General features: G+C 45.8%; 1 protein-coding gene across 10 annotated transcripts in view; it reads right to left on the bottom strand.

Moving 5' to 3' along the window:
* The window catches only part of mctp1b (multiple C2 domains, transmembrane 1b), a 106,997-nt gene that overhangs the window by 67,663 nt on the left and 19,433 nt on the right, over nt 1-19,901 (bottom strand). For 7 of the 10 annotated variants that reach the window (XM_035390489.1, XM_035390490.1, XM_035390492.1 and 4 more), the window contains exon 2: nt 3,875-3,989. In XM_035390489.1, coding sequence (XP_035246380.1) covers nt 3,875-3,989 — 115 coding nt within the window. Of the gene's footprint in view, nt 1-3,874; nt 3,990-5,599; nt 5,677-10,013; nt 10,176-15,431; nt 15,718-19,901 lie in introns of those variants that run through there. The other 3 variants (XM_035390495.1, XM_035390494.1, XM_035390496.1) reach the window with 3 other exon arrangements.

Below are 19,901 nucleotides of genomic sequence, written 5' to 3' on the forward strand. Positions count from 1 at the left end.
AGGGGTAATGATCCCTCTGATTTCTATGAAGCAGAATCTGGAATCTTGAACAAGCATAAAACAGGAACACCGCAATAGTCCATCAAAACACTCGGCCCTTTGATGCAGCCTCGACCTCGTGCTAAATGCTGTAGCTGCCTCTATTTGACTCGGCCAGACACACTGACTGAGCTAACCGCAATACCCCCAGAAGTGGGAAATACATTAACAAAGAAATAGATTCTTTTTGCACTGGAACTTGTGACTTGAAAGCCTCTTTCCTGACACAAAGCGGCACAGATTGCAGAGTTATATATCTGCACACTGCCCCACTAAAACCCCACCCCAGCGCATCATCTCAGCAGATCCGATGCAGCCGCGAGCTCAGAGAGGGAACCGATCCCGTGAAAAATGTGATGCAATCGTAGGAGAATCGACTCGTGCCTTACGCCTCAGGGGAAAGAAAATAGCTTCATTTGTTTAGGAGACCTCTCATAAACAACGCAAGACTCCGCCGGCCTCTTTCCGTTTCGTGCGTTTCTCATTCCCGGAGGCCGGCTGGGTCGAACGGAGCCGTCGCCGTTATTTCCTTTGATTTTATTTTGGATGCTGTTGTAGGTATAGCTGTGATTACAAATGGGCCTCTGCGAAAGACTGTAACTGGGTGTCCTCTTGTCGATACCACATTTTTGTTCCCAGGTTCACACTGGAACTCTCACAAATACACGCAAACATTCATCCTGGTCAAAATCCTTTTATATGCTGTTGTATGCACATAACTTTACCCTAAAACCCAAAAATAACCAGAGACAACGTGCTGTAGCCACTGCTAATGAAACAAAAAGTTGTGGTGGTTCAGTACGTGACATCAAAAAAAACAGACACACAGTCTCTCAGATGCAGCTTGTAGAAACCAGAAGCAGATATAAATATTTAACAATAACAGAAGCAGATATAAATATTTCACAACAGCAGCATATGAGCCACCAATGCACAAACCGCATATATCAAATAATACGCAGCCAGAACAGCAAGATCAACACAAAGCAGAGACAGAGACCGTCTCTGGTTCACTAGCATTAGTTACACGAGCAGTATGCCCATATGCAAGAAGGGCTTTGCGTGGTCCATTCTTCATGCAGCCCTGCTCATACAGGTAAGTGCAGGGGCTCTTTTTCTGGGATTACTGGCTTAGTGTGGAGCTTGTGGCTTTGCCAGCTATAAGATGCTACAGCTGGCTGAAGTTTGTGGATTTAAAATGTACAATAGCAAGGGGCTCTGGGTGGGTGGGGGGTTTGGTGGTGTATCTAGCTGAGGTTTACATTCATTTTGTGTGCACCACATGAATATTTTACAGGTTGACTCATTTTTCAGGAGTGCTAATCAATTCCATCGCGGTCACCGTGCGAGCACGCATCACTGGAGCTCTTTAATGCAACGTGGCCTTCTTGCAATGATTATTCATTTAATACGCGCAGAGATGACATTCGTGAGGCTACGCGCAATGATCCGATTAGCCGGCCTGTGGAGAAATTGCCTCCCCCACCCGCCGCCCCCTCGCTCTCCGCGCCCCGATGACGCCATCGTTCCTTCTTTAAAGAAGAGACGGGGCTCTGTTCGGTTCTGTCGCGCGCGGCTGAGATTGCGTAACTCTGACAAGCTCTTCCCTTCAGAAACCTGAGGGAACAGGAGTCTGTATTTATAGACTAGTTTCCGTGCGACACGTGCGGCTTCTGGGATCAGCCAGGGGATGGAGCTCATGTAAATATTGGGTTTGTTCCTCCCGGTGATGACTGACCCCAGTACAGTCCCCAAGCTGCTGCAGAGCTCCTCCTGAAAGGGAATCCCTCATATAGTGTGTATTCTTAGCCTGCGATGGAGGACGAGCTCCAGGCAAATCACAGCATTAGACGGCACGCTGAACATAAGCAGACTGCACTCGACCAGCAGAGGAACACTAAGGACACCCGACTTCAAAACAAACTTCAACCTACCATAAATACAGCATAATTCAATAAATTAATGAAATCATATGTTTTTATAATTAATATCCTGAAGGAATTCTAAGAAAAACCAAGGGCAAAAAATAAATTACAACTATTCTCCCTCAGCAACAAAGTTTAAGAGCATGCGTAGGAAGTAGGCTAATTCATTATTTATCCGATCCACTCAGCAGCTATGGCACAATGAATATTAACAATTAAAGCCAGTGAAGACCACAGGTCCCTCAGGAGGTTAGAACATGAGCACAATATTACTCATAACTGGCAACTATACAAGGAATCACTTGATGCTAAGTACATGGTATCTTTTTTCGCTATTAATTTCCTCACTGGCATGAGGCAATACAGCAGAGACATGGCTCAATGAGCAGAGTCTTGCTTTCCTCACTGCAAGAGCGTTCTGCACAAACTCAGCCACTACTCTGCAGAGCAGTAAAGACATTTTTCTGGTTGCCTTTGTGTGCTCCAGAGAATCAACTAATCCTCACATTTGTTAACTGTGACTATACAATCTGCATTTTACTGATTCCGCATTCTGCGTTTTACTAATGGCGGGCTGCGGCTGGCAGCGTGGTTCAGAGTGACGAGGTCAGGGACTGCTTGGGAGACATTGACCAATGGCAGGGCAGATCTGCCAAGCTTTGATCGAGAGACACCATAAAATTGGCCGTGTTGAGGTAGATTAAGCTTGGAACACTGGGAAATCTAAAACCATTTAAAACTCCATGAACCTGTCAAGGAGGGGGAGAGAGTGAGTGTGCATCTGAGAGGGAGATAGAGTGAAAGGAAGACAGAAAGAGAGAGGGAGAGATGTTCCAGTTACTGCTTAATCAAGGTGGGGTGTCATTTTATTCAAGGTTTCCGGTGAGAGTGTAGAGCGTTGTCTAAGAAAGAAAGCTCTCCTGTCTGCTTAAAGCAGTCAAAGCCAGGCCCAGAGCCTGTATTTCAGGCTCCATATTCTCCAGCTGGGAGCCCGGCTCAGAGAGCAAAACACACAGAAACTGCACAGGTACAGCAGGTCATATCTACGCTTCCTAAACTCCACCCGCTCCGAGTCCAACCCGCTGCGGCAACACTGTCTCTGACATGACTGGCTCAGATCCCTCTGGTAATTTCTTTGGCTGCACTTCACAGGTCCAACCTCTTCCAGCCCAAAATCATAAAGTATCCACACCCTTTTCTGTACACAAAATGGCCACGTCCATCATTCACAAATAAATAACGGTCATAAATTGCCTGAATCTGAGCTACCATAGTGAAAGAGTGAATGCCCAACAAAAGGACAGAGAAACAAGCTACCGCATTCATACCCATTGATCTAAGTGGACCACTGCATGTTCAAGTTGGTTATAAAATGATAATTCGCTTGATCCCTTTTTCAACTGTTTAACTGGATCTGTGCATCTGCTATAACTTGAGATATGGCAGCAGAAGCTCCACAGGCAACAGAGAAAACGATCAGTAATGACAGGCCAAAGCCTCTGTTTGCTGCCTCTCTGTGAAGGCAACACGCTCTGTCAGGACCCACATCACTATTGCTCTGGTCTTCCTGAACAAGGCCAGCCTTGTCTGCCCCGCTCAGTGCTTCTGGAGACGCGTGCTACGACATCGTCAAAGGCTTCAAACAGAGAGGGAGAGACAGGTACAGATAAAGGCAGACGAATGGGTAAAACAAATGCATGAAAGAGGGTAAGAGACTGAAATGGAAGAAAGAAGAGGAGAGAGAAAAGTAGTGAGAGAAGAATAAAAACAAAGGGATACAGAAAGAGATAGAGAAAGACAGACAAAGAGTGAGAAGAGTGTGTGAGAGCGGAAGAAATATAGGGAAAGAAAGGGAACATACAGAAAGCGATAGATAGAAGTATAAAGAGAGAGAACTTTCCGGCTCTTACCTCCCCTGTCCCGTATGGCCAGGTTGTGCCCGCTCTTCAGCACAAGGTCCAGCTGGTACATCCCTGAACTGGCGAGGGGGGGTTTGGCATTACCTGGTCCCACTATGTTGATTCCCTGTGGGGGCCAGAAAGATCAGAGTGAGTCATAGAACAAGTGTTCAGCATACAGCGACTGATCGCACACACAAGCACACACACGCACGCACATGCATACGCACACGCACACGCACGCACGCACACACACACACACGAACGTGTGCATGCACACACACACGTACACGTTGAACGCATGAGTACACACACAATGTACACCCGCAAGCATGTGCACACACACGCACACACCCAACACACTTCTCCTGTGTCCTCCCAATACACAGTACCAGATCCCGAACACATACACACACATCTCCTGCCCTCCAAACATCCAGTATCTACTGGAAGAAACCAATGCCTAGATTCAATCAAAATTTATCCTCAGTTCCTATACTGAGTTAAGTGTTGTCAGTACTGGATTATTGTTTTATACTACTGTTTCGGTACAGCAGATTGTGTGACTAAAAAGGTGAAATGGTCAAAAATGACAGTGGATTGCTTCATATGGACAACGAGAGAGATGGATAGAAGGAGACAGCTATTGTTGTTTGATATTAATGCATTTTTAGGACATTGTGAACCCAGGGGAAGCAGCAGTCAGAGAGGTGACAGATGATTGACATCTGAACAGATGAACAGACGGATATAGCTGTGGAGACAGCTGATTGGTTCCTCTCCTCAGAGTCAGGAGCCAACACCAGGGAGAGTCTGGCACACCGACACCCGGCCCTGAGACTGCTAATGCGCCCAGTTTGACAATCACCAGAGATGGAAAATCCAGCACAAGAAAGTAAAAGTTCTGCTCAGTATTTTCTTCCTATCAGCTGGATTTGCTTATTAGTACAATTCTTCAGCCAGGAGGTAGAACTAATCAGCTGGCTGAGGTAAAAGAAACACATGGAAGGAATTTTACTTTCTGACCCCTGGACTTCCCACCTCTGAGAGTCACGGAATACCCTCGATCAGGTTTGACGTCGCAACGCGCGGAGGCAAAACCGAAAAAGAGAAGGATGAAAGCAGGGGAGAGCTTTCTCACCGCGGCTCCAGCCTGGCAAGCTGCCAAACTGCAGACACAGGGCGCTAAAGCAAGCGCCACTCCGCTGCAGCCAGCCCTGGCTAGCACTTAAAAAGACTATTCTGAGCCAAAACTCATGCTCTCTCACCACGACAGCGTGAATCATACGCTCTAAGATGCTGTAAATAAACAACTTCTATATTATATTAGGAGTGGAAAAAAAAGCATTTATTCAACAGCAATGCCACCGGGATTGTGTGGCTCCAGGCATAACGTTTGATTGCAAAAAAATTACATTTTTTTTTTTTTTTTAAGGTTCCAAAAGAGGAAGCATTGGGACAAATACAGAAAAGTGGGTGGGCAGGGCTCTGTGATTGACAACATCAGAGTGAATCACGGCAGAGCATGGTACTGAGAGACAGGTTGCTTTAAAGCTCAGGAGAAAGTCCTTACCCCCTGCCACACATTGGGAGGCCCATTGCCTTCCTAATTCTTCCAGATGTAGTGAGTCCAGCAACCCTTATCATTAAGCACTCATACACAGCAAAGTCCATCAGGCACCCGGTAACATTAAAGGTACAAGGGGCTCTGGCATGGAGGTAGTGGGGGTCTGATACCTGCGGATAGTGGAACAGTTGAGCTCAGCAGTGTGATGAGGGCTCCAGCTGAACTGCAGCCTGTAGGCTACATTCTCCTGCAAAGGAGCAGCGCTTGATTTGTGACAACGAGGCTCTAACAGGAGGGGGAGGGAAGATACAGCTGGTGACTGTGTCACTGCTGCCAGGGGCAGAGCTAGCATTGCTAGCCACTGTTTGAACACAGACACACGCACATGCACACACATGTACACACAAATGCACATGCACACACACAAACACACACACTCTCGTACCAACATGACCACAAATATACAAAGATTCAGACACACAGTGCACAAAACCACACAAGCATGTACAGTATAGGGAAAGGCCAAAGAGCCAAGTAAAATTTGCCACACCAATCCAGTAAGCTTGTAGGATAAATGGGAATATCAGTTCTGATTAGAAAAAATGCCTAATTGAGAATTGATTGAATTTTCCATAAAACAATACCACAATGAAAAATCTGTGCACATTACAATACCCACAAGGTTATGTTATGAGGAAAGTCAGACTCCAGACCATTCATTCTGCTGATGGGAACTGCCTCAGGATTTCTCCAACTCATGCACTAAAGGAGGATTGCACACGCAACTGTGCATTTAACATGGTTTTACATAATAAGCATAACCATGTAAAACCGGTGACATCTGTCAAAGATGCCAATATCATTTTGTTTAAAAAGCCAAATCTCAAGAGCCTTCGGCAATATTCAGATTTTTAAATTAAGCAGCAGAAACAAACAAAAAAAATGATACTACTGATTTCTTGTAAAGTAGGTACTACGGAAACACTAATAAGCTCATTTCTGAATCTTTCGACTGAAACACAAATTGCACAGTTTTATACTGTTAATCTGTTTTTGTGCAGTATAGGCAAATTCTAGGAAAGCAAAAAAAAATCCAAAATGTCAGATGGCATTTTAAAGCCATGAGCCAGTGCAAGACAAGTGATAATTCAGACACAGTAACTTAAGCCAACTCAGCTGAGAAAGCAAGAGCTGGAAGCCCTGCCATGTAATGTTATTCGCCTATTCAGATATCCTCCATTCCCCACAGTGCCCGCCCACCATCCCTCCACATCGAGATACCCTCCATTCCCCACAGTGCCCGCCCACCATCCCTCCACATTGATATATCCTCCATTCCCCACAGTGCCCACCCACCTGCCTCCCCAACAACCACCATCATTACTATCACTCACTGCCTCTGTCTGCCATCTCATTTGTCTTTATTCTTTATTCTACCTCTGCTCTCTTCTGTCCATGATTCAGTTACCCACAATGCTTCTGTGACATTGTCACTGTCATACCTGCACAACAATGGGTAGATACTTTACATGGTGCCTTCTACCATACCTTAACAAGTGGTCAAATAGAGCACAAACCATGAGTATACATGTGCCTGCTACCTCTGGCTGACTGGAAGGGTATGCAGCTGATTGGCTGTGGCTGCAAAGCTCAATCACGCCTACACTTCATTGGGCGCAAGAAATCAAATGCAAGGCGCAAAAGTGCAGGCAAATCCATCTCCATCAATCCCGTTGAGGAGGTTAACTGAAATTAAATCCATTCATTTAAAAATCCCCCGGCAACATTGTTTACACTTTTCAATTCATTAAATTAATTTCAATCAATTTCTAAAGCTGCAGCGGAGCACCCCACCTCCCAGCCAATGAGGGTGTGGGACTGGGAGAAGCTAATTAAAAGTTTAATTAGCCATTGAAAGCCTGGGCAATTAATAGCGAGTCTCCACACACCACTGGGGGTGGGCGGGAGTAATAGTGGAAACCACGGCAGGAGGGAGTTTATCTCCATCAATCAGGATTTGGGATGACCTCACGCAGAAGCAGATAAAAAGCAGAGTGGAAACATCCAGGCTCTTTGGGGAGGCGCTTGAGTCATATCAAATAACTCGGCTCAGGGGGGAAGCAGGTTGTTATTTTCTCTCCCTCAGTCAGATGAATGCAGCAAGATTTGCATTTGCTTCAGTTTTTTTTTATTTTTTTATTTTTTTTTTTTTTTACATAGTTTAATGCAAATGCCTAAATCCTTGTGCTTGTCGATTTTAGTACAAACATTAGCTACAAATACCAACCCCCAACCTGACTGTTTCACAGGTACCAGGTATAGACAGGTACAGACACCACCACAGCCTAGCTACCAACACCAAACCCCGCATTACTGTTTCATAGCTACCTATAGACAACTATCACCACATCAACTAAGTAAAGACACCTATCATCACATTAGCTAACTACAGATAGCCTACCTATAACCTTAGGACATTTCAGACAGCTACTTCATATGTAACTCATGACACCTGCTACGGTCGGCTCGAAGGGCCGCAACAAACAGGTCCAAGTGTCTCGAAAACAATCCAGAAACCGATTTAACAACGAAACCCAGACATTTATTAATATAAATTACAAACTAACACACAAACTACAACAAATAAAAACCCCACAAAGTACACAAAACAAAAAGCTCTCCACAAAAACCACAAACCGCACACAGCCCCAAAGAAGATCCCGCGCAGCTTCACACTGCAGGGCTTATGTTGGCAACAGGCAGGTGGAGGCAATCAAGCAATTAGGTAATTACCTCCACCTGCACTACCCAGGCAAGCAGAGGCAGGGGACTTAACACCCATGATCTTTTGATGAACTTACTGCTGCTCTCTTCCAACCGTTGGTTATTAAATATGTTCCCCCCCTTTCTAATTGATTGTTGTCTTTGTCAGTAAGCCAAAAGTTTGAGAGGAACTATGCTCTTTCTGTTCAGTGTCGCCCCAGCCAGCTGGACTAGCATGCAGTCAGCCTCCTAAGGAGAAGCCCACCGTCCCCAGCAAAGGGAATTAATCATTCTCTCATTGCTTCTCTGGGGGTGAAGTCTCAGCCTGTAGCAGAGTCTCTGAAAACCACTATATTCTGCCCCTCTACACTCCTGTAGCCTATATATTATGTTGGATCACTTGCATTATCTCGATGTGTGGGCCCGGATTGCTGCACGTTTTGAACCACAGTGCCCGTCAGCCACCACACACAGCAGCAGATACGGTTAGCCCGCTGAGCTAAAGACCAAGGTCCCCAGCCAAGATAGCTCATTTAAATTTAATTGATTCTGAATGGGTGACGTCACATCCTCTAATGGTTGTTCATGTGCTAAGTCACATCTCTGCTACATACTCCACGTTTGACCTCCAGCATTGACTTCAGTCGACTGATCATCAGATTTTCCCCATATCAGATGCCACTGTGACATTACCAACGCATGAAAACTAACTCCACTTGTGCACTGAAACGGCACAAATGAAGTGTGTAAGTTTTGCCAAAGCCCTGCTATAGAGAATTCCCTTCACACTGAATCACAAACAGCAGTTGAGCTTTGGGTACACTGATCTCATTAAGCTCCATCAGACCATAAATCTCATTCTAACTCTAGGAACATTTGTTATTTTAATCATTAATATTAGCTTAACAAGAATCCTCATCAGTGCCGGTATACATGGACCAATGCTTAGATCGTATCACGTTGCTACACATTTAAACAGTGTGTTAGAGTAACAGAGGGAAAGTTCCCCTGCTTGCATAACCTTGCCACAGGTTACAATTCCAAAAAAGAGGTCCAAGGCACTCGGTTGTGCTTGTAAGTTAAAAGCCTTCATTCCATTATGGCAAAAAGGTTTAAAAACACCAGCGCGTTTCAGCACACCTGAGCTCAACTGAGCCTTCATCAGGGCCACCCTCATGATCCCTTTTTGAAACTGAAACCTGCTGCAAGGTTATGCAAGTAGGGGAAGAAAAAATCTCTTATACTGGTGTTCAGCCCGTTCTGAAGAGCACCGGTTGAGTTTTACCGCCACGGATATTACACTAAGTAAAATTCCCAATCCATCAATCATTAACAGAGGGAAAGACACTCACTGGTGTGAACAAAAAAAAATCCATTCTCGGAAATATTAAATCAAGGAAATTTTTCTTCCTTCTGTTAATGATGATGGACTGGATGGATTCATAACTGTCAATCATTACATAAGTCCATATGAATATAATGTATCAGTGTCACCAGAAACGCTGCCCATTTACACTTAATTAATGGCCAGAGCATTACACAGGAGTATTTCAGTGAAATGCCTTATACATTTAGCTGCATGTAATGGGTGGCGGGTAGCACAGAGATGCTAGCCAGGGCCCTCTGTCTGACTGCATTAACCCCTGAGAATGCACACCTATGCATTACTCAGAGGCGCTATATATAAGCTCTCAGATACAGCCTATTAGGATCAATGTCATATAAGCAGAACTGCTGCAAAAGAGGATTCAAAAACCCAACTCCCCATCTTACTGCATTATTTAAGGGGCTATTTAAGAGGAGTAGTTCTACATTACTCACTCGTTCATCATCATTACATGCCACTTGTCAGAGCACGATTCCCCCGCTGCTGCCCGGGGCCTCCGTCTCTCTCAGATTAGGGATGTCCCGCGAGTGGCCCTGCGGGGCCAGCACATCTGACTCGCCCCAAATCTGACTCCACACCCTGGTCTCCCTTTCTTGGTCATTTCTCCTGTTTCACATCCAGCACAGTGTCACATGCCACGCCCATTACCAGCCCTCAGGCAGCCAAGCCCCGGGCCAGCACCTCACGCAGGTACCACAGACAGCCTGTGAGTTCCCCTGTCCTGGGGAATGCTGGAAAATCACTGCTCTGTGTTATGTTTAGTTGGCAAGCATGGAGCAGGTAGAGAACAGGCTACAGGTGTGGAGGAAAGAGGATTTTATCACTGTATCCAACATACAATAAACAGGGCGCAAAAACTGGGAATAGCCTTTGGAGATTAATGAATGAATGAATGAATGAATGAATGAATGAATGAATCATTGCATTTATATAGCACTTCTCCAAATGCTCAAAGTGCTTTACAGTGATGAGTGGGAACTCACCTTACCCACCAGCCATTTTGCGCCAGAATGCTCACCACTCATTAGAATGCTCACGACAGATTGTAGAGATTCCATTATAAACCATACTCTATACAAATAATATACAGTAGGTCTGAATTCAATTGACAATTGTCCCCAATTCTGACTCATAAATAAATGCGCCATTTCTTTCTTTTCCAGAAGTACAGTGTGGGCTGATAGGCTAGCACAGGTCAGCTGGGATGGTGCTGCCCTCAGAACAGCGAATAAAGGAGCTATTTCAGGAGCTTCCTCATGCCAATCTCACCAACCACTCAAAGCAGACATGAAAGCAGGTGATCATAAACATGCACCTTCAGCACTTGTAGAATTCATTCAACATATGACCTTATGTTTCAGTTAGAAATAAATGCAAGCGTTGGTTTTGCTCTTAAACAGAGAGCGGTGAGTTCATTTAGCCATTGTCCATCCTGTAGTACTGTGTGGACTGGAAGGTGTTAAGTAGTCACAGGCTCTCCTTCCGAAAGAACACCACAGCAGCTCAACACCCAGGGATAAACATGGAAGATTCCTAGTTGAGGCAAAGGTGCAGAACGGCTTCGCTGATGCTGATGAGTCAGTCGCTGTTTCATTACCTCTGAAGAGTCCTGCGCCGGAAGCCTTCATTAGTCACGGAGACACCCCTCCCCCCACCCACCCCCCCATCACACCGGTAACAGCATTCAGCCGAGTCAAGCCTCCACAGAAAAGGGCCGATTTGCGAAAAGATATCGACCTCCTGTGACACAAACAGCATCAGGACGCCCTGAAAACCAGCACCGGTGCGCGCGTGCCCCGGTTACCGATGGCCTGTCACTGCTCAGCGGCGTTTGCTCCCCGGCCAATCGGCCCCGCTGCAGGCTCGCGACTCAAGGAGCCTGGTGTGGCACGGGAACACACGGTAAATCCGCCACGCGCTGGCACAGAGAAGCAGGCCGCATCGGGAACTGGTGTGAGGTTGTGGCGATTCCCGGCTCATCGCAGCAAACTGGAGGGGCCAGTTAACAAAAACAAGTGTGCCAAAAGATATCCCTTTACATTACAAAGGAAGAGTAGTGTGGTACATTCTGGGTCCTGGAACAGTAAGTAATGCATCTACTCATTAACAGCAAAAATAAATCATTACCGCTAAATAAAATAGTGCGCACTTCTTGGCTTATTACACAACCGCCATTAAAGAGGACCTCTCGGAAGCTGGCAGCCTACATTCCACAGACAGCAGCAAGGCCCACTAAAGCTGATTACAGCAGTGTACAAACAATACCGTGGTAAATATAGTAACTCGGTGGTCACGTATTCTAAGCATTGAATCTGTGGAATCCAATTAACGTGATGCTATTTAAGACCTGCTTATGTTTAAAGAGAGGCAGTGCCCCCTGAGGCTGTGTGGACAGTTCAGTTACCGAGGAAATCGGTTCTTGCAGGAAATAGCTAGAAACATAATCACAGAAGTTCCAAAGCGTTAGACTGCGCGCATTTTCTTTGGTTCTCATATTCATTCATTACACAGATGGTAACAACTGCAGTATTGAAGTAGCAGAACATGAGCTTGGTCCTTCCCCCCCCACCCGCTACCAAACAATGGTAAAAACCAACGACTGCCATGCTAGGCTACTGTAACTAACTGCAGTGTTTGTACCTACATTTCGCACACACTGTCACACTCTGTCATATTGACCTGTGATTGGCTGGTCAACAGCCCCGTGTCATTAATCTTCTCCAGTTCCCCTCTGACCCAGTTAAAACAACAGACCAAGCTGTCTGCTGCAGACACTGCAGTGAAGCTTTAGCAGTGTGTCTATCAAATCAAATCAAAATGTATTTATATAGCACATTTTATATTATAAACATTTTCACAATACGCTTCGGAGCACACCAAGCCTGAAACTCCCAGCAGAGAAAAGCCTACGGTGACAGCGGCAAGGGCTCCCTAAGAGAATCAAATGTGCAATAAAATTTAAGAAACATCTGATGTTAAATGACTGTATATCCAAGCAAAATTGTTTTGCTTCACAAACATATTTTTGCACATTCATAATTTTTAAATGGAACAAATAGTTTTTTTAGGGAAAACTGGGATTGCCACGTGCGCTTGATACATGAGAAATTTAGCATGTGCTTTGGTCAGTTTATCACCTAGTGAGGCGCTTCCACTCTGTAGCTGACCTGGTTTGCTGTGGATGTGAATCATAAGATATTAATGAAAACAGAATTAAGTCTTCGGCTTTGTCTGCCACATCTGTGGAAATTCATGAACAAGATTATGCTTTCACAAACATAAGCAATCAGCACTGAGGTTAAGTCCCGCAGGGTCACACACAGATTACAGGGCAATGCAGTGGGCACAGAGCATGTGAACCACAGGCTTCGCTGCGGTACCACAACGAACGTTCAGATGCCTGACGCGCGGGGGCAGGATGACCTATCACAGCTGAGAATAAAAAAGGAAATGCTTCCAAATCTGACAGAACCCTGCATGCCACACTCTCTGCTGAAGGAAAATCTGAGAGCAACCAGGCTTCCAAGTGGTGCAGTCGGAAAAAAAGCCAGATCCATGAGCGCGACTTTGTTCCAACAAGGGCAGGAATGGTTGAAGTTAGCCTTGTTTGTCAGATTCATAAGCTCATGGCACTATGAGCCTGAACAGGTTGCTCATAACCTTGTGGTAATATAAGCCTGACCAGGTTGACACTGATGTAAGTAAAATTAACCCAACATCACAGACTGTAACTTCTCTCATCAGACGCTCTAGAGGTAAACATCTGTGGTTGAGACTGGTTTGACTCAGCCTCAGGTTATTGTTGCGGTAATTCCCCCCAGTTGCCCTCCAGGCACCCACAGGTTATCAGCTAATGCCAGTGTGAGATGCTCTTCCTGCCTGGCGGTCTGGTGTGGGACTGGAGTACAGCAGGCACAGCAGTGGCTCCAGAGGCATGATGGCTGATTTCAAAATGGAGAGCAAATACTGACAGTGAACTGACAATGTACGCTTACCAAAAAGTTCCCTTTGTAATGATCGTGACCTGGCTAAACTGCTTTTTGCTGCAAATACAACAAAAATCCCACACACTAGCACACTTCATCATTTTTATTCATCTATAAACAATCCCACACAATTCAACTCTGTGTTTTTTTCAACAACACCAAAAATCCCACACACAACATTTGATGATGATTAAAATTCCACAGTGCACCTCTCCCTCGTGCTAACATCAGTGTTTTTCACTCGTCCTCCTCCCCCATGTCCACCTCTCCAGCCCCCAACAGGGGAACAGAGGGGAGGGGGAGGGTTCTAAAGCTCTTTCATGGTGTGCCCCATCTCCACCACTCAAGCTCTTATGCAAATATGTTGCCATAATGATTTCTCATGCATAATCGCACTTCTTTGGTGAATCCAATAGCTGTCGATGGCTATTTGATGGGTGGCCATAAAGAGGCCAGGCCAGAATCCATACTTATTAAGAGAGCCAGTCACTGACCAATAACTTATTCTGGAGGGAACACAAAAGATGTTTTAAGTAATGTGGTGTGGGGACAGTTGAGGATTGAACAGCACATAGCCTATATTCTTAAAAAATAAACCCACCAGTAAATGAGAACCTGCATTTGAAAGGAAAAAATTATCATTTCATTTGTTCTTTGGATTCGTCACCACCTGATACAAGGGCACGAGCAAAATAAGCACTTGAGATAAAACAAACACTCAGGAAACAAACACTGCTGTCTGTGTTAATCTCTCTCTCTCTAAAGAGAGAGAGCTTTTCTGACAAGATCACTGACCAGCGTCTTTCCAAAAAAGAAAAATACTTCCCCAATCACTCAGCTAAAAAGAACGGATAATCTTCAGTTCAAGTTTAATTTAACTAAACTGCAATAACACTGGAAAAGGAAGCAGTTATTTGTTGAAGTAGAAACACTACAGTCTGAGGAAACACCTCAAAATGACCACCAGGCGAACATAAACCCTTCCAAAATCACAACAACTCCTACTGACTGCTTTCTGTTTCACAGAACAGGCTACAGTTTCCAATTCCACATTTTCATAACAGACATGCAATGTCTTATGGAAGGGAAATTATGACATTCAGATTCTGGTGTGTGGTAGGTGGCCACTGTGCTTCCTGGCAGTTGAGCTGTGCACTTAGGAAATTGCAGCACAGCTATACTCTCTGCCATAGTCTGTACCTCAGTCTCTTTCCACCTCTTTACATGCTGTAAAAATGATGTCTGTCAGACTAAGTAAATTAGCCAGCCTGCTCATCCCAAGATATAAACATTTATCAATATCTCAACAGCCAGCCATCCATCTGTAGCCCACAACTGCACTTATTCCTACACACAAACACATACTAACACACAAATATAAACATACATGCACGTACACACACACACACATGTGCGCACAAGCATACATACACACACACACACCAATGCTGCATAAGTAAACATGACAGGTTTATGTTGTCTTTCAGTATTTCATGGTTAAAGAGCTGAATGAAGCCCATGCATTGCACTAGTCTTTCTTATTATGTCACTATAGGTGCTCAACGTCAGCGCTCATGCATGACTGCTTGCCTGTCAATCACTTCAGATTTTTACACATTTTTCTGGACACTTCAGACGTCAGCTGAGCCAGCATCATTTCACAAGAAAAATTCTGCCTCTCTACTTTTTCACCACAAACCTGCAAGATGTGCATTAATATTAAAGTATGACCTAATGTACAAAAAAGTTTATGTAATGTAGAGGAACCTATTGCTATGAACCGCTGATGATCTGGAACTCTTTCGCCAAGCACAAGGAATGAAGATGCTACACAAAATGGAACCATCGCAGAAACACAGAACTCACCCAATCAGCCAGTCTACACTTGAGGACCAAGTATCATCAACAATTTGCCTGCGACAGTAATTGCTCACTCGATGGCGCAATGGGAATGTGTTAGCAGAGAGGACGGCGTCAGGCTAGTCCCTGGAAGCAGCGGTTGTAGAGAGTGATGCAGAGAGATACGCACAGAGATATGCAGACACGTACAGACAGACTGGGTCCTGCTGAGGGTGGAGGAACAGCTGATATCCACAAAGCGAGCTGTGGAAGACTGCAGCTGCCGCTGCTGATGCTGCTGACTGTACTATTGGGCGAGAAGCCTGGCAGTGCTGAAACACGCACAAGCACACACAAACGCGCATGTAAGCACACCTCGCACACGCACGCACACGCGCACACACCTACACGCGCCACCTACATACACACCTACACCTACACACACACACCTACAACTACACACACACACCCCACATACGCGCACACACCTACACGCGCCACCTACATACACACCTACACCTACACACACACACACCTACAACTACACACACACACCCCACATACGCGCACACACCTACACATGCCAACTACATACACCTACACCTACACACACACACACCTACAACTACACACACACACACACACGCTGCATCACTGATCAGAAAAAGTTGTCTGTCTCATTTAGGCTGTCGTAGTTCATGGGCTCAGAGTCAGAAAGAGTGCAGCTCAGAGTGGCTTAGATTGACTAAGAGAGGAACATGGCTCAATGTGAGTCTTGCTTCACCCCTCATTTAAAACCGTCCACAAAATCACTTCCTGTTCCACCATTCCGGTCCCCAGACCCATTCAGAGGCAGTGCAAAAAGGGTGGATCCAGCTGTGCTGTCTGAGTGTGAAGGTGTGGCTCTGCCTCAGGCAATGAGCTCTCCTCTGCAGACTGCCCTCCACCCCGCCCCCCCCCCCCCCCCCCCCCCCCCATCCCCCGAAACGGTCCAACGTCACACAGACGAGGCGTAGAGGCCAACTCGGGCAATGCTACGCTACGCTCCACAGTAAGTGGATGTGAGGACACCGCACAGCGCTCTGCGTTAAAGTGTCTGTGAGTTCACCTTCAACAGGCCAATCGCAAACTCCCGCCCACATCGGCTCTCTCATATGACTTCACACCGCCTGCCTGCCTGCCTGCCTGTGAAACGCTGCGCGGTTTCCTCGACAACACGCACCGCTCAATCACCAGTCCCGAAATTACAGGCCGAGACGCGTACGTCGGGGGAGGTTAAGCCTCGCGGGCCCTCTTTCTGATTGGATGAAGGCCACCTACCCTCCCCTCTCCCCTCCATCAGCTTATCAGACAGGGGTGTGAGTGGGCTCTGCGATGCCTTCACTGAGACCAGCGGTCTGTGGGAGCCTCTCAGCCTCTCCACATCATGCCCACACCTGACACAACCAGACCAGTGAGGCTCACAGCACTGGTCTTATAGCCAAGAGGGTGGATTATCCTCATTTGTTTTTTGGAGAGCCTCTTCCAATTTCGACCACTGCAGGGTAAGGCCACTGAAACAAACTAGGACTTGCGAATGTGTAACATATCAGCCCCTCCAAACGCTGGCCTATCAACCTATCCAGCTGTATGTCAGTCTGTGCGCAGTCGCAATGGTGCGCCTACATCTTTCTTCCCCCTCCCCAAGCTGCTACATGAAGTGTTCCCCCAACTGGAGTGTCGAATACAGGCGACCAATTCAACCCACCCACAGCACTTACAGCAAGCTAAAAGCCCAGTAGAGCTCATTAGCATTACAGACTTGAATTTATGCCCTCAGCCACCATGATATTACCCATCACAATATTAATTTTTAAATGACAGAAAAAAATTAATTACTGCATAGCATGAATGAGCTAAATATGCCAGCTGTGTCTCAGTTTCATATCTAAGTTTAAAACCCATCTTAACAGATTGAAAGTTAATTTAAAGTTCAATATTTAAAGTCCCACTGTCTTTCACGGAGGAGAAAGAACAGAGGAGAGCTGGAGGAGTCTCGGTCTCTCATGAGAAAGAACAGAGGAGAGCTGGAGGAGTCTCAGTAACAGAGGAGAGCTGGAGGAGTCTCAGTCTCTCATGAGAAAGAACAGAGGAGAGCTGGAGGAGTCTCAGTAACAGAGGAGAGCTGGAGGAGTCTCAGTCTCTCATGAGAAAGAACAGAGGAGAGCTGGAGGAGTCTCAGTCTCTCATGAGAAAGAACAGAGGAGAGCTGGAGGAGTCTCGGTCTCTCATGAGAAAGAACAGAGGAGAGCTGGAGGAGTCTCAGTCTCTCATGAGAAAGAACAGAGGAGAGCTGGAGGAGTCTCAGTAACAGAGGAGAGCTGGAGGAGTCTCAGTCTCTCATGAGAAAGAACAGAGGAGAGCTGGAGGAGTCTCGGTCTCTCATGAGAAAGAACAGAGGAGAGCTGGAGGAGTCTCAGTCTCTCATGAGAAAGAACAGAGGAGAGCTGGAGGAGTCTCAGTCTCTCATGAGAAAGAACAGAGGAGAGCTGGAGGAGTCTCAGTCTCTCATGAGAAAGAACAGAGGAGAGCTGGAGGAGTCTCAGTCTCTCGTGAGAAAGAACAGAGGAGAGCTGGAGGAGTCTCAGTCTCTCGTGAGAAAGAACAGAGGAGAGCTGGAGGAGTCTCAGTCTCTCATGAGAAAGAACAGAGAGCTGGAGGAGTCTCGGTCTCTCATGAGAAAGAACAGAGGAGAGCTGGAGGAGTCTCAGTCTCTCATGAGAAAGAACAGAGAGCTGGAGGAGTCTCAGTAACAGAGGAGAGCTGGAGGAGTCTCAGTCTCTCATGAGAAAGAACAGAGGAGAGCTGGAGGAGTCTCGGTCTCTAATTTTGCGGATTGCTCAGCTCCATTAATCACAGGAGCAGTCCGTTAGAATCCATAACCGCCCGCAGCCTCACACACAATCACTTTCACTGCAGCACTTTAAGCATGACGACTGCACGCCAGAACCAGAACTACATTAGAATACACAGCTGCAGGCGCTGTGTGCTGAGATATATCAAAATATGCGTCGTGTTAGACATGCAAAAAAAAAATGGCAGCATTAAAGTGTCCAATTATTCATATGGCACGGCACATCTGGTGATTGTGTGTCTAAAATAACCTACGGTATTAAAGTGTCATCATTGCTCCGTCCCCACCACCTTTCACATCAAAGCAGGAAAGACATAGTGGGTGGGTGTTTGATAAATTGTCGTTAAAATAAATCAAATAATCATTTAAAAAATGTTTTGTGTTTACTTAAGTTCTCTTTTTCTAATATTACATTTTGTCAAAAGATCTGAAAACATTCAGTGTGACAAATACACAATAATGGAGGAAACGAGGAAGGGGAAAAAGACTTTTTCTTGGCACTGCACACACACACACATATATATATATATATATTTAACTATGTGGATGGTATTTAATCAGCATTATCTAACCTCCTCCCCTTCTATCTCTACAGCTGTTCAGTCCACACAGCTTCCAGTGTCCTACACCACCAGTATAAACACCAAGCATTCAGTCTGTACAGTACACACACAGTAATGAGCAGGAGGCCCTCCTCCATGGCTAAAGTGAGTCCTTGAGCAGGAAGGAGCAGACATTAATCCCAAGTGCTCACGGGAGAGCAACTGCACAGACTGCTTGTCTCAAAGCAGCGGGAGAGTGGGAAGGACAGGGTCAACACAGCTACGGTCGTCAGGACCGCACGGCAGACACCGAGACCACACTGAAACAATGCGCTGACCTGGCGGTTCCTTTTGCTTTTCAAAGGCCAGAGGTCACAGAAACAAAATGCCTGAGATCAAGACCTCCGCTCCCAGCCCGAGATGGCAGCAGAGGGAGCTGTCTGTGGTCTCCATGGAAACTCCTTCCTCTAAAAACAATAGTTTCTCCATTTGTGCCTTTTCTGCAATATGTGACGGTCAAAAATTTGTCATTGAGGAATAGTTTGGTAAAAAGGGAAAAAGATGTAAGATAACAAATGTACCCAGCTGACTGAACTGGTTGAGCCAGGCTCAAGCTTGCGCTGACTTGGGGGTGAGAAGTCCATCAAAACTATTATAAAAATGTCCTGCACTGCCATTATTACATTTTCCACCTAAATCAACATATTTACAATACAGTGAAATATATATGGGTGGGATTCTATGGTTTTCATAGAATCCCACCCAAACTATCCAACCTGCAGAGACGGTGGTCATAAGAACCTGTGGGCAGTGTTCACATTTGCATCATGGGAGGGGTAAATCCAATCGGAGCCTGCCCAGCAGAGATGCTGATACCCAAATAAAAGCGTTCAGCAGACCACCGCGGACTGCCTCTTCTCTGTCTTTGTGCTTGCATAGACAAAGGCTCCATTTCAGACCGCAGTTTCTGAGGCAGAGAAGAGATCTGATCTTATTCTGCTCCAGGCATTGAGGTTCATTCCAACACACATGACTGGAACTTGTATGCACAGGGCAAGAAAA

The sequence above is a fragment of the Anguilla anguilla genome, chromosome 14 (genome assembly GCF_013347855.1).
Source record: "Anguilla anguilla isolate fAngAng1 chromosome 14, fAngAng1.pri, whole genome shotgun sequence".
Classification (NCBI taxonomy): domain Eukaryota; kingdom Metazoa; phylum Chordata; class Actinopteri; order Anguilliformes; family Anguillidae; genus Anguilla; species Anguilla anguilla.